Raw genomic sequence first — 15,196 nt, 5'->3', positions numbered from 1 at the left:
CGACCAATCACAACCCCACTTCCTTATTCAGCGCGGCCCCTCCTCTACACCCCCCTCCCCGCCAACAACACCGTCCCTCGTGTGTTGACGATGCAGTTTGCCCCAGAGGCTCATGGGATGCTCAGGCACACGGTAAGTACACAGCAAAAAATAGCCTAAGTGATGAGCCATTTTATCCAGTGGCGAGCCAGCCTGCTTTTTTTTTTTTTTTTAACCACGTGACTTGATTGGTGAAGGCCAATCAGGTGAAAGACTGGACAAATCATTAGAGAAAAAAGTGGAATTATCATATTATAACACCAGCTAACTCTGTGTTTTTAGAAACATGTAAATAGATTTCGACTTTTTAAACAATAACTACTGGGGTATAGCGAGTATAAGAGGCAGTGAGGGAGGGGGTGTTAAGGGAATGGGGATAGATTAGCCTAAAGGTAGCACATAATGGATGTAACCTTCATTTAAACCAAGGTTGCACACTCAGTAAAATTCAGGCCCATTAGTGGCTGTACTCCTAATAACACAGCCCAGCATCGAGCTCAGTGCTGCTGTGGTTTGTTGCTGTATTTTACACACACACAAAAATTACAAGTTCATAAATGTTTTAGGCTAAATGTAAAAAAACAAAAAAACAAAAAAACAACCAAAGTATTACAGGTTTTAACTTGGATTTAGAAACAAATATTACTTTTTTTTCTGAATTCACAAAAGACTAACAAAGAAAGTTCACCAAAATTTTGTCACACAGGGCCAGATTTGTGAAACCCCCAAATATGATACCTCACAGGTGACTTACAGAAGTTTCACTGTTTTTTAAACCCAGGTGCTGTCACTTCATTTCAATATCAAGCACAAAAAATAAGACTTGCTTTAAATATAACGGAAATGCATATGCAGCAGGGTCAGAGTCTGAGTTCCCACCTCGTAGATGCAATCTTGTCATTGCCTTGGGTTAGATTAGGTGGGTAGGGTTTCCGTAGTCACCAATGATGAATTACAGTCATCCCTCGTTTATCGCGGGAGTTACGCTCTAAAAATAACCCACGATAGGTGAAATCCACGAAGTAGCCAACTTTATTTTTTACAATTATTATAGATGTTTTAAGGCCGTAAAACCCCTCACTACACGCTTTATACACTTTTCTCAGACAGCCATGAACATTTTCACACTTTTCTCTCTTGTTTAAACACTCAAACCTTCGTAGGTCCAGAACATGGGAATAGAGCAGCTGCGAGAGAATTCAACATTAATCAGTCAATGGTACGGAAGTAGAGGAAGCAAGAAGAATGAGTTGAGTAAAGATTGACTTATTTGACTGTTTTGTTTCGCTTCATGTGCCTTATAATCCGAAACATACGGTAACTTCTACCTTCCTTTACCATGTCCAGAAGTCCAACTTTTTGTGCGATGGTTAGCATCTTCCTCTACCTTTTGGGTGTTACTGCAGGCGATGGGGCGGTGCAAATGTTTAATCGACATTTTTGTGTTTGTTGGGGACTTACAACTTACAAACATACAGTACAGCACTTCAGAGTCACACTGCTAGCAATGAAAGAGTCATGTAAATTTGACAAGATGAATGCCTTCCGTACTGTAAGGAGACACGGCAGGAGAGTGATTGACAATGGTCTACAGCCAATCAGAATGCAGAACACGATGCGCTGTGAAAAAGGGTTAGGGTTAGGGGTTAGAAGAAAAAGCATGCAAAGTTGCACAAAAAAATCAGTGAAACAGTGGGGCTGCCAGTATAAGAGCTTCCAGCTTCATCCAGAGGAAAGACCGAGAGTATGGAGGGACCCGGAGTATAGGTGATATAGAGCAGAGCTGTACAGTACTCACTACTGTTTCTGACTCCTCATCCTCGCCCTCTCCATTACGTCACCTCTTCAACCTCCTCATCCACTCCAAGTTCTCAACTTACCAAATGGTCATCTGCTCCTTGTGAACTCATTCTATTGTAGCCTTTCCCTTAGTGTTATTTAACCTTTGCATTAATACATTTTGATCCAAGAAATCGGTGTTGCTTACTCCTTCTTTAACACTGTATACTAGTCAACATGTGGTGGCCGGTGTTCTAGTGATACCTGGACCAGTGATCACCCTTTAACTGAATAACTGGACATATGGCTGATGGGAGACAGAGGATGGAGGGACAACAGCTGAAGGAGTTTTCTTCACAACAGTCATAATAGGGTTTTTATAAAGCTGAATACCATGTTATATTAGAAAACCCTAACAATGAGACAAGTGAGTTGAAGGGTTGATGCCAAACTCTTAAGTTTAATACGTGTGTGAATATTTCAACATGTTCATGCTCTGTCAAACTATCTAACACTTGCAGATGTTGCAGTTATACTCTGTAATGTGAGCTGGACTTATAATGCAACTTGCTGTGAATACGTATATTAAAAAAGCACCAGTGTTGCTCTGTCAGTGCTAGTATTTATGCTGAAAGGACGTAGTAGCTCTTTTTTCCTCTCCTCATCCATTCCGGTGCACTCAGGGCCATCCGTGCACAACACGACAGAAAGTTCCTTGGCAGGCCGGTCCATCTAACCGGTCTCAGGGTTGTCAAACATAAGACCTTGAGGCCAGAATCGACCCGGGAAGGACTCCAATCCAGTCCACTGGCTTTGGAAAATGTGAAATGAAACAATGACCTTTGCGTGGTCTTTGTGAGGACTTTCTTTTAAAATGTCACCGACATGCTGTTAGGACCTCAAAGCTGACTTGTCTCACAGCTCCATCTGGTGGCTGCTCAGCAAACTGCACCCCCCCTTCACCGTGACCTCTATTGCTGCAGTGTGATTCACGGTTTCTCTGCTGCTCCCAGCTTGTGTGTGTGCACATTTGGGCTGTTTGGCTTTCCACTGAGCTGAAGCCTGATGCAACAAGGCTCAGAATAGATTTATATCGATCCGTGATGGATGGCTAGGGAATGAGTGATGGAAAAAAAAAGGGCCAAGTAAGTGGAGTTTAAACCGAGGAGTGAACCAAAAGCAGAGAGCTGATAATATCGCTGTGATGGGTTTCTGGGGCTTCTGTCTTTATATGTTTCCACAAATACAGAGTCCTGTAAAGATACAGGCACTAAAACAAGCGCATAAAATGTGTTGTTTTTGTGTTTCCAGGTCTTACAGAGAGCAATCCGAAGCTCAAATCTCATGAGTCATTTCATCGTGTTCCATTATTTGTCCTCGCCATCCAGCTGAGTGAATGAGAGTGTGAGGTGACATTAATTTTTGGAGTCCTAAAATTTCCACGCTTATGCATCAATACGTGGAGTGAAGTAGCGTGTTTTGTGTACTCGTATCCCTGCGCTTTGGCCTGGGCACGGTTACCATGAGAACAGCATGAATGGTGACATCACTGCAGCAGTGTGACATCACTGCTAGATGGTGACTCATGCTTATGTTGTGTGTGAGCATAAGAGAAAAATGGAAGAGAGAGAACGCTGAAATGTATGAAGATGCAGTCCGAAGGAAACACCAAAACAAGAAGTCACTCTCAACATCCACGTGTTTTATTCTATGTAACAAAAATAATGACATTGTTTTTGTTCTAGGAGTCTAACAATATTGAAAACAAAAGAAAAGCAAAAAGTTATCCAACTGGACAATCAGACATTTATGTGAACATCAAAGAGAAAGGTTGAATTTAATTAGATCACACAAAAGAGCACAAATGAGCCTCCGTCAAAATGAAGCATTTATATTCATGTCACGAGCTCGGTGTGTACGTGCCTATTACAACCGCAGCAGTCATCACAACGCAATCCTGTCCTTGGCACGGCTAGCTTTCAACGTATTTTTGAGTTGGGCATTGCATGACAAAGTAACCACAAAAACAAAAGCCTCTTGTGTCTGCAAATCTCAGGGCTGAAAGTAAAAGTGGCTCCCCAGCTTCGATGTGGGGCTAATTAGGATGGACGGTATCTAATCAGCAGCGGACATCAGCACACTGTGAAGCCACTTTGCGAGCCAATCTGTTCTAATCAAAGCATTTGACCGCATATTGGTCAATAGAAAATTGGATGATTAACCAAGCTGATGACAATAATGTAGCAAGTCAAAACAACAAAGCAATAAGCACCAAAGCAGATAGACCGTGCGGTCCTGTAGTTCCTAACTTCACTGGTTTACTTAAAAACAAGTCCAAAAACATCTTCCAGAGAAGACAGACAATCTAGTTTGAATTATTTTTGTGTATCAGCTTTCAATTTACTCTGACTGCAATTTTGATTTTGAAAAATGGGACAACTGAGTTGAAAACTGAGATTTGGTTTACTTAAATCTGCAGGTTTCATTTGCACTCGGGAGCCTTATAGTTGCAATGACAGGTTTTTTGGATGTTGGTTGCAACATCTCATTATTGCAATACTAACACGTAGTATTATCGCCAATAAAGTTGCCATGGGGAACACTGTAGGAAATACTTATTTACAAATACCCAGTGTACAGTTAGCATAAACTTAGAGCTAGTTTAGTGCTAGTATTTGAATGTTTAGATATCTCAAATACCAGCAGCAACATCCTTTAGCTGGTTAACAACACCAGTCTCTTCTCCAAAGTTCCCTTAAACAACATTGTTTACAATCTCTAACCTATGATGACTAATAAAGTTTGCAATTTGGAATGTAAACTCTGTAGGTTAGCTTGTTTCTTGACTAGCAATTAGCAACTAGCTAAAAATCTCTATATTCTGGGAGAGGGATGAGAGCTAAAGTAAAATTCACTTATAGTTTTTCCATTTTTTCCACATATACTCATTACACACACACACACACACACACACACACACACATATATATATATATATATATATATATATATATATATATATATATATATGCTGAAAACTTTTAAATAAAAAAGCATTTTGTCATAAAAAAGAACGTGATGTCATTTATTTGTTTTAAATATTAAAGTCCACATTGGCGCCTCTTTGCAGACTCAAACCAATGACACAAGCCGAGAGAAACATGTTCATTAATTTCAGATTTCTGCACTTCTTTTGAGAAAAACACAACTTTATCCATGTTTAGCATTTGATCTTCCGGCATGTTCACTACATCATAAACAGAGACTGTACAGTAAGGTGTGGCATTATATTTTCATCCACTGGGTGACACTGTGACACAGGACTATATTTCTTAATCATTCTTCCAATTCACACACCTCTCCTCACACCTTCAGGTTCCCCCTGCTCAACGAACTCCACATATGAGTGTAACCTGTAGAACTGCAACTGTAAGTTAACAAAACAACATGTCCCATGTTAGAGACAGCACAGTACATACTGAATATATACCAGCGGACCACAAAAGCAAATGTATTATGGGGAATAATACTCAGTGATTTTTACAAAGTTAAACTAGACTGAGGCATCTCTTTTTCCACAAATGATACAAATACAAAACACGTGAGCACTCGCGCAAACGCTGCATATACTAACCTCACTCTTTCACACACACTCTCTCTGTCTCTCTCGCTCACGCACACACACACAGTAGCTGTTTCATCATATGAAATTAGGTCTAAGCTAGTGGTACATTTACATATATTTGTTTATATTCATAAATACGATTACAGTCGTATTATAATGTACATGTAAGTTTATCGTTACAGTATCACACCACGGACGCTCTTTCTGTAGCTTTAAGGAGGGAGGATGTTGAGAAGGAGGAGGTAATCTGATTGGCTGGCAGGACAGGAACACAATATTTTTGTGCAAAAAGTGTGACTGGAAGAATCAAGACACTTCTAAAGGCTTTCAGAGGTGCTAAATTGAAAGATGCTGTCATGCTTTTTTTTTTAAAGACATTATTTTTGTATTTTAAAATTTAAGACACAAGGGTTTAATGATTGTTTGGATCGTGATGTTGATTAGATTGTAATTTTAGCTATTGCACTTTGTTTGATCCTCTGGTTTCCAACCATTTTTTTAACAAATAAAAAGGCCACTGTAGTATTTACTTCCTTCAATAAATACAGCTCGATTTCAAGACTGATGAATCAGCCACTTAAACTGATTCACAGTTAAACTGTGACAATAACAGTTTTTAATTTTAATGGGGGAACATTTATTGTCTCACTGAGATTTAAATAAGACTGATACCACTCTCATGTCTGTGCACCACTGCAAACACGAGTTATCTACAGTAATTCCCCTCCTGGCTACCTGCTTTCATTCATATTCACTTCAGCGTTTTGCTCTCTTTCACATTGATTTTAGATCTAAGCTGAGTTCAGAAAAGTTCCTCCCCCCTCCACCTATTATCAAAGCGTTTCCTCCCTGACATTTAAAGAGGAAGAAGACAAAAACGGGGGGAGAGCAGGAGAGGGGATGCCTGTTTCAGCTTTTAATGTGAAACAACAGTGAATCGTGGAGGCAGCTTTGGCCTTTCTGAGAAATACCGTTTGTGTCATAAGGTCTGCAATTACCGTCCTGATTATCCCGACTCCATGCTGCTACACTCGTTCCTCCTGCAGCTCAAATTGCTGGTCTCAGAAAAGGATGTTTTATATCAAGATGCATGTTTTTTTTTTTATTTCAGTCAGGACTATTTTAAAAAAAGATTATTCCCAAATAGAGTGATTTATATTTAGCAGTTGGGCTCTTTTCTCAGGATCTCCTATCCTTCCTCGCGCATTAGTGGAGAGGAGCAACAAGACCCTTGGTACAGAACAAAGCACACAACATTGACATGGCACTAGTGTTGGGCTAGAGGTGGGTTGCAACTTGCTGATGTAGCAGCAACAGTAAGCAAGCTAAAGGTACTTTAACAGCCAACAGAACATGCTAGATATTGTAGTTTCTGTCCATTATTAGACAAAACAGTGCTCACAAACCAGACTTAACAAAATCTAACAGTGTTAAAATTAAACTTGTTAATGAAATAATGAATGAAAGAGCAGCTGAATCTTACAGCTGTTTTTCTCAGGGTGCTCTGACCCCATGTTTCCAAACTATTATTTATATCAAAGCAGACCCAAAAAGGTCCTGATTAAACAGGTAAGCAAAGATTTGGGATTTTTTTACTCTAAAAAACAAAAAAATACCAGAGGAAGTTCTTTTCTACAATGATTGTAGCCATTAAGAGTGATAATTACAGAGAAATATGCACCAAAAAAGAGCACATGCATATTTCTGACAGTAAAAAACCCTTGCCATCAGAGAGCTAATAGAAACCATAAAAATATCTTATATTTCTACACATGGTAGCAAATGGCAGGCTGATGTAACTGTCAGCTGTCAAGACATTATTGCATAAAATAATTATAAAGCAGGCCACGAAGGGAGCACCTGCTCAAAAAAGGTCTGATTATATTATCTGGAAGATAAAATTAAGTTTAACTTGATTATTAACCTTTTATGAAAACATAATGTATGTTAACCTTTCTGATTACATATTGATTTTTTAAATCGAATGTGGAAAACTTTTAGACGCAGCCACAAGTCACTGAGCAGTACATCAGTATGCCTCACCATGCTGAGACTCAAATCACCTCCCTGCCTCATATTTAAAGAGTAAAGCTTGTGGACACTGTGCTCTAATGTGTTACAACTGCCATATAACTGGCTGTGTGTTTGGCTGTCAAAGGACTAATGATTGCTGCGGCACATTCATGCACAAACACCTGCAGACAGGGTGGTTTGACCTGGCTTTATGAAGTGTGTTTACTCTGAACAAACATATACTAGAATTCATATACACACGTAGAGACATCACAAAAGACAAACAACGGAGTACCTTTCATTTACACAACTCTCTCTCCCTCTAGCAACACATTACATCTTTCTTAATGTTCAACTGGTCCTTGTTGGTCTAATATAAGACAAAACAGCCCATAGAGTATATCATCTAAACATGGGCTGTTGAGCTGTTGGCAGAGCTTATACTTGGATCTAATTAGATATTAAAGCAACATTTTAATTTTTTCACCCACTTTCTTAACCACTTATCCAACTGAGGTTCGTGGGAGGACTAGAGTCTATTCCAGTTATCTTAGGGCACACCCTGCACATGTTGTTAGACTATTACGGAGCAAAAACATAGAGACAGACAACCAGTGACACTCACATTTGCACCTATGACCAACACAGAACAACCACTGACTGTGGGAGGAAGTCAGAGTACCTTAAGAGAAGCCACACAGGATGGCCCCAACAGGAGCGATGTGAAGTGCTAAGTACTGCATCACTATTCACACTGTGCTCATTTAATACCCTTCTAATGTCTCTAGGGTAAGCTGGGGCCATGCAACACTTAGCATAGCATAGCAAAAAGACTCAGGGGCAGTGTTGCCAACTTAGCGACTTTGTTGCTATATTTAGCGAGTTTTCAGACCCCCTTAGCGACTTTTTTCCAAAAAGCGACTAGCGACAAATCTGGCAACTTTTTCTGGTGTTATTGGAGACTTATGACGACTTTTCCACGTGAAAGAACGTATCGCTCTTACTCTCAACAAGCAGCGGGTGCTGCCGTGGGCACCTCGCCTTTGGCGGCAGGTAGTCCTCACGCAGCAGTCCCCCTCAGCTGATGTCAGAGCAGGAGATATTCACCCCTACGCTACAAACTACAAATGAATCGCGCATGAGTGAAGCCGCTGCTTCCCCCCTGCCCCCTTCCCAGAGCGGCGGTAACTGTACATTTTTCTTAGGAATGATGTTTTGTAGTTCATTGATTTAAGAATCAATGCACTACAATAAATCCTTCCAATCATTGCAAACTTAGAATTCGAATGTCCTTGCAGAGCCTTAAGTCCATCTTGTACATCCGTACAAGTAACACTTGGAAACCAAAGCTAGGTAGCCAGCTAACCACCTCTGTGTTAACCATTACTGCAGATTAAGTTATTCATGTTGTGTATTTGTGCTTGGAACCCAGCTAGTTAACTGTAGTTTGCTTGCTTACTAATATTGCCACTAGCAAAATAAGACACTTTAGTTTTTTGTTATCCTAATATGGAGTTTGTGTTGTATTCTATTTCGTTCTAAGAGTTGGTCATAAAACTGCAACCAGGCTAGCTGTTTCCCTGGTTATCAGTTTATATGCTATGCTAAGCTAGCATCTCTTGACTCTATAAGAGGTCGTGTCCAAATTCATGGACTGCATCCTCCTGAGGCCGCATTTGTAGGCCGATTACGTCACAGCGACACGACGAAGGCTGTCCAAAATCGTAGACTCCTCCGAATGCAGCTGACCAATGCGTCCTCATTTTCCCCGAATTTGAAGGATGGGTCGGGTGTGTCCTTCGTGGCCCACCATATCCCAGAATTCATAGCAGCCAATTCGAGTTTTCAACAATGGCGGCCAGTACTAAGTTTTTAATCTTATTACTCTTTCTGGGTCACAAAATAAACTTTTAACATATTTTCAGGCGAGAATGTAGCTGTGTAAAACTTCAACTATCTGCTCGGTTTATCAGGATATCACATGTTTGCAAAAGTGCTCTGACGTTTTCGGAGACGTCTGTTACCCACCACCTCGATAGCTAGCCGGGAACTCAAGGGTCACTGAAGCCGCCGAGAACGACAAAATCCCGGCACATCATTTTCAGATCACCGCCGTCTTTTGCTACTCAGGTTAAACGTAATATATAAGTCACTTAGACAACCTAAAAATTTTATTGTTTGCCTTTTTTCAGTGTTTTATTTGTTCGTGAGTAAATCGGTTTGTCTGAGATTAACGTTATTAGATTAGATTAGATAAGAAAAAACTATTTTTAATCCCCCGGGTGGTTTTCACACAGCTGAATAAACGTCAAACAGAAAACCGATTAAACAGAAGTGTGAGAAGGTCGAGAATTTACACCAGTGTCCTGTTATATTTTAGATAGGAAGGAGCAGACAGCTGAGTTTATTAAACTCCACCGAGACAGCGGTGACGCAAATCTGAAGGCTAGACCGTCCAATTTTACGTTTACTTCCGGCCTACCTGACCTTCTGAGGACCCGGCCCACGTAGACTGTGAAGGCCGGGTCCTCAGGAGGATGCAGCCCATGAATTTGGACACATCTATAGTGATGTCAATATTATTAGTTAGCTTACATAATTTGGAAGTAAGCTACTTTACATTTACATGTTGTAAGTCTTGAAAACAGTGTACATGTTACACAAATAAAAAAGCAGATTAAAAAAAGATGTGATCTTTATACTTCAGTTGTGTTGCAGCCTTGTAATATCGCACACTAGGCACAGAGCCTGACAGCATGAACATCTGAGTGAGACTATTTCCTATGTAAATCTGTATTTTATTTCTTTGATCTGCGCTAAACAGAGCTGGAGGGATTTCCACTTTCCACAGATCGGGCTGAATTTATAAAGACGCTCAGCTGGACTGAAGCAGAAGTGCTTCAGGAGAGCTGCACAGCAGGGCAGCCCGGATAAAAGAATGGCATCAATCAGGGGGTCCGTGTTCCAAACATGGCTTATTTCCAGACATCACTACCTCAGAGAAAGGGAGAAAGAAAGATTCCCTGCCTCTCTCCTTCTCCTCCTCCTCTCTCTAGCAGCATCCCTCCCTTTCTCCTCCTGCTTCACTGTTCTCTCAGCCTCCTTCCTTCTCTAAATTCAGTTCAACTCTATTACCCTTGCTCTGTTTCTCCACCCCTCCCAGTCTACTTCTGCATGTCACACTGCAGCAGTAGGACAATGGAAGGGTCGGATTTGGCTGCCTCTTTAAACTCTTCCAAGGTGATCTCATCGTTCTGGTCCTTGTCCATCTTGGAGAAGATCTTGTCTACACGCTGCTGAGGGGTAAGCCCGTCCTCGTTCATACGCATCATGATCACTGTGCCTACCATCTTGTAGATGGCCTGCAGAGGGCAAAAAAGGGGAAATAATGCTCGATTTTGCCTTAAATACAATTAACAGTTTATTTTTAACACAGACACACCTCGATGATCTCCAGCATCTCCATGCGTGTGATCTTTCCATCTCCATCTAGATCGTACATGTTGAAGGCCCAGTTGAGTTTCTGCTCAAAGCTACCCCTGGAGGTGATGGACAGGGCGCAAATGAACTCTCTGAAGTCGATGGTCCCATCGCCATTTTTGTCAAACGTCCGAAACGCATGTTGAGCAAACTTGGAAGCATCACCATATGGGAAAAACTGCAGTTTAAAAATGAGAAAAACAAAAGTTTGCAATGAGACATTTGTGGCATTGGCCACTTTAGGTTCAACTGTTGACTGTTGAAGTATATACTATCCTTGATGAATAAACAAATGCAGTACAGCATGGGTGCTGAAGATCATTAATGTTACTTTAGGGTAGAGTAGCATTCATCTCTCAACCAGTACTGGTACTGGTATATTCTCTTCGGTACCAGTACCAAATGATACCCCTTTTTTTCTACACTGTACTTGCTCTGAAAACAACGGTGACAGTGTCAGGTGACAAAAGCTTACCCATCATGTAATTTGCAATTGACTGATTTAATCTCACTGTTTACTTGGTAGAACCAATATGTTCAGTACCCTAAAAAATACCTAAAGGTTTAACCAACCCTACATTCCTCACTTTAGTTTTACATTATTTTAATGTTTAAAATCATGCATTTTTTTTTTTAAATTTCAATAAATAAATTTGCTGTAAAATTTTGTATTTGTGTATATTTTTGGACACAGACTCATCTTTTTGAGCTTTAGCCAGTGCTGTGTATAAAACATTAAAAGTACTAGCATGTTACTTTTATGGACTAATGCCAAAGTAATGTAACAACTTTCTCCAACAAGTAAATAAGCAACATTAGGGCTGTGCGATATGACCAAAATCTCATATCCCCATATAAGAATTCTATTGTCCCAATAACGATATAAATCACAAAAATGCAACATTTTCTGTAAATTATATGAATATCGGGCAGCTCGACTTGCGGGAAGTGTTTCCAGCTGCGCGTCGTGTACCTGGAGTCGAGTGTTTTAACCGATGCATGAAACTATACATTTTTAGACATAAGTTGTAACGGCCGCCGTTTTCTTTGTGAGTATTTATTACACGGCGTGCTGCAGGGAAAAGCCTGTTCTAACGTTTGAGTCTAAGGTTTATTTTTTAGCACCTGGCGGCTCTTTTTTACTTATCATCCGTAAATAATCTGCTCTTTCACGTGATTCTGTTTATTTTGAAAAGTCTCAACAGGATCTTGAGCTTTATTGTGAAAGGTTTATGTGGAACATAAACAAGCGGACACACGATGCTGTTACCGTCGTTGTTGCTAACCACAATGCATAAAACAGGCGCTTGTCCGTCAGTAGTGTGGTTATATTAAATATAAGAGAAAGAGAGAAAGAATAAATTAATATAGCCACTACAGTGACCATCAAAAGGATGAAAAAATGTTGCCGTAAACCGTTTATTTTGCGACACCACGAAACAAACGATAACATTAAATGAAACGATAGACATTTTTATATCGTCATCCGATATATATCGTTATATCAAACAGCCCTAAGCAACATACTGCATTACCTTTGAGAAAAGTAATAAGTCACATCAAATACATGACTTTTTTTGGGTAACAAGGCCAACATTGTTTTAGCTATATACCGAAACCTATTTAAGTTAAAGGTAGATCATGAATGTGGGCTTAAAAGCACATCTCAATGAGTAAACTCATTCAAAGTCTGTTACATAGACAGATTTGGGCTATGATGATAGTGTAGTACTTTTGTCTGGACGCCACTGCTGTAATCAAATGCACTCTCAGCATAAGTAAAACAGACATCCCTAAAGCTCCATAACAAGACAAGTCCATCAGAGAGACAGCAGGGACATTAGGAGTGGGTAAATCTCTAGTGTGGAGTATCCTGGGTGCAGTAAAACCACCATGATAAAATAATGTAAAGTGCAAGTGCTGGACATCCACAGAAGACAAACTTTATGGAGAGCCACAGGATCCTTCCAAGTGAAGAAAAGTATATTTTGTTCACTTCTTGTTTTTTTCAGTCGTGTTCATTTAAGTTAGGAGGTTGATGTAAGTGCCAATACCAAAGCTAAAATTCAGCCAAATGCAGCAGAATTAATAAGGTGTCACCTCACAGTAATGACCCTTTGACAGCGATTCAAACAAACTGGATGAAACCCACGAGTGTTTGAAGGTAAAGGAGTTGAATATTTTGCAGCGGTCAAAAGAGTCACCTAAACTCAACCTGATCTCAGCCATAAATTTAAATTACTGAAGACAAAAGTCACAGAGCCCCAAATATACAGTTAATGCAATACTTCTGTTCAACAGCTCAAACCTGAAGTCTGCACTCAACCCCTCATATACATAAAACTCTTAATATGTTTCACTAAACTGCTAAAATAACAACTGTCAGTGTATAAATACATAGACTAAACTGTACATCAAACTAACATACTGAGCAGCAATTACAGCTCTGCTTTTAAGCATTAATTGCTTGAAAATTAGCCTCATTTCTTTTTTTTTTCTTTGGCCACGTACACACAAAGTGCAATTTGCAAATACAGCATTTACCTTTCCAGCACTGACTAAGAACAAAATATTTTTTAAAGGATGTCGGTAGCTGGCTGTAAGAGACCCACGGAAGACCTGTTAGCAATGACACGCTGCTTATTAAAGGATTTTTTTCCTCCTTCTGCCAGCAGAACTTTGGAGAGATTATCCGTACAAACTGCAGTTGTTTTCTGTGCCCTTTAAAACCGAGTGGGAGTGAATGAGCCTGAGAGGATATGCAAAATTGATTTAAAAATATATTTTCCCCATCCAACCAATGAAAAATCAGCAGGCCTCTTTGCGGCACTGTGGCATTTTGAAAGCTCCAAATATTTTTGGAGGCAGTTTTAGGCAGCAACAGAGGCATTAATACAGGCTCCTCCTCCTTTATGTGCACTCAACAATTGATTAGTCAGCCTCAGTAACAAAGGCTTTCTATGTAACAGCACAACAATGCTATGAGTCATCTCAGATGTAACTTTTTTTCTTTATATAACTATGGGGAGAGAATGAGGAGGCAATGCTTGAGACGGCTTACTCTCACCTTGACATAGAGCTGCTGAAACTCCTCCAGGTTCAGAATGCCAGAAGGACAGTCTTTAAGGAAGCCCTTGTACCACTGCTTGAGCTCTGCCTCATTGAATTCAGTGCTCTTGGTCAGGTCATCCAGGACCTCTGGAGCCAGCTTGCTGTTGTGTTTCCCCATGATGCCTCACCTCTGTTGAAGAGAAGCAGAGAGAAAGAGAGAGCGGGAGGGTGACCACACAGGTGATGCAGAAACAACAGCAATAGCAGTGATGCCCCTGAGCACTTGCAACAAGCTCGGTCTCTGAGGATGGATGCAAACGAGGAATTACTTACACACAGCCAAACTCAGAGAAAGCCCTGCTGCCTTCCTGTGGCTTTGCCTGTCAACATAAATCATCTTAGCATGGCGCTCTGTCACACAGTAATCGTTTATTTATATTCCTCTTGCTTAAAAAGTTTATCATTATTTTTTAAGACAATTTGATCCCATTCATCTTAGTGTGTCTTACTATCTAAATATTTATATTATTCCTGTTTGGTTTTAGATTTAATGCTTTGGAACTTCTGCTTTTAGTTTATATCAATGACGTTTAATACTCTGACTTAAGTTTAGATCAGAAGCCCTGTGAAGACAGATTTTGGCTTATCCAGATAACTTTACAGTTAATCCTACGAAGGCGGTTCAGTTCTAATCAGGATAATTTGCCATGGTAATTTATGCTGTGAACCTAACCTGCTCTAGAGCAGATCTAGATTAGGGATCAACATGTATGAAATCACTGACTGATGACCAATCAATTCTCCAGAAAATAGCGTCACCATTCCTGGTAGACTCCTCAGACCTTTATGCATGAACGGTAAGAAGGTCTAAAGTTCTTAATATCGTGTTTCCCTCATAAGCATCAGAAATAAATGTTGGCACCAAACAATTTTACAACAATTTTAATGTTATATAAGCCTTAATATCTGATCCTAAAACAGAACACCTACACTATATTTGCTCACCTTATATGAAATTTGTATTATCAGTTAATCACCAGATTAACTGAAGAACTGTGGCATTTATTTCATCCTTTTTACACCCGTCTTGCATTTTACTTGAATATTTGAGCTGATAACCAGCTTCGTGCGACCACTTGATCACACGACTCCCGACTCCTGATCACCAGTGTTAGGTTAAGTAAATCTAGATAACAGAAATGTACCCTG

General features: G+C 40.0%; 1 protein-coding gene across 1 annotated transcript in view; it reads right to left on the bottom strand.

Moving 5' to 3' along the window:
* Positions 1–3,499: 3,499 nt before the first annotated feature.
* LOC147304472 (visinin-like protein 1) overlaps positions 3,500–15,196 on the bottom strand; it is a 28,672-nt gene continuing 16,975 nt past the window's right edge. Inside the window, exons 2-4 of the mRNA XM_086279769.1 lie at positions 14,004–14,177; positions 10,899–11,114; positions 3,500–10,818 (exon numbers count right to left, since the gene is read on the bottom strand). Of these exons, the coding sequence (XP_086135895.1) occupies positions 10,621–10,818; positions 10,899–11,114; positions 14,004–14,165 (576 nt within the window). The 5' untranslated portion in view covers positions 14,166–14,177 and the 3' untranslated portion in view covers positions 3,500–10,620. The remainder of the gene's footprint in view (positions 10,819–10,898; positions 11,115–14,003; positions 14,178–15,196) is intronic.

This window comes from Aulonocara sp. 'chitande type north' Nkhata Bay, linkage group LG22 (assembly GCF_057382095.1).
Source record: "Aulonocara sp. 'chitande type north' Nkhata Bay isolate Kocher_YH1m ecotype deep benthic linkage group LG22, A_spYH_male_GT1.1, whole genome shotgun sequence".
NCBI classification, from domain to species: domain Eukaryota; kingdom Metazoa; phylum Chordata; class Actinopteri; order Cichliformes; family Cichlidae; genus Aulonocara; species Aulonocara sp. 'chitande type north' Nkhata Bay.
Note: the sequence above shows the minus strand (reverse complement) of the source record. Positions and strands in the feature narration are given on the sequence as shown.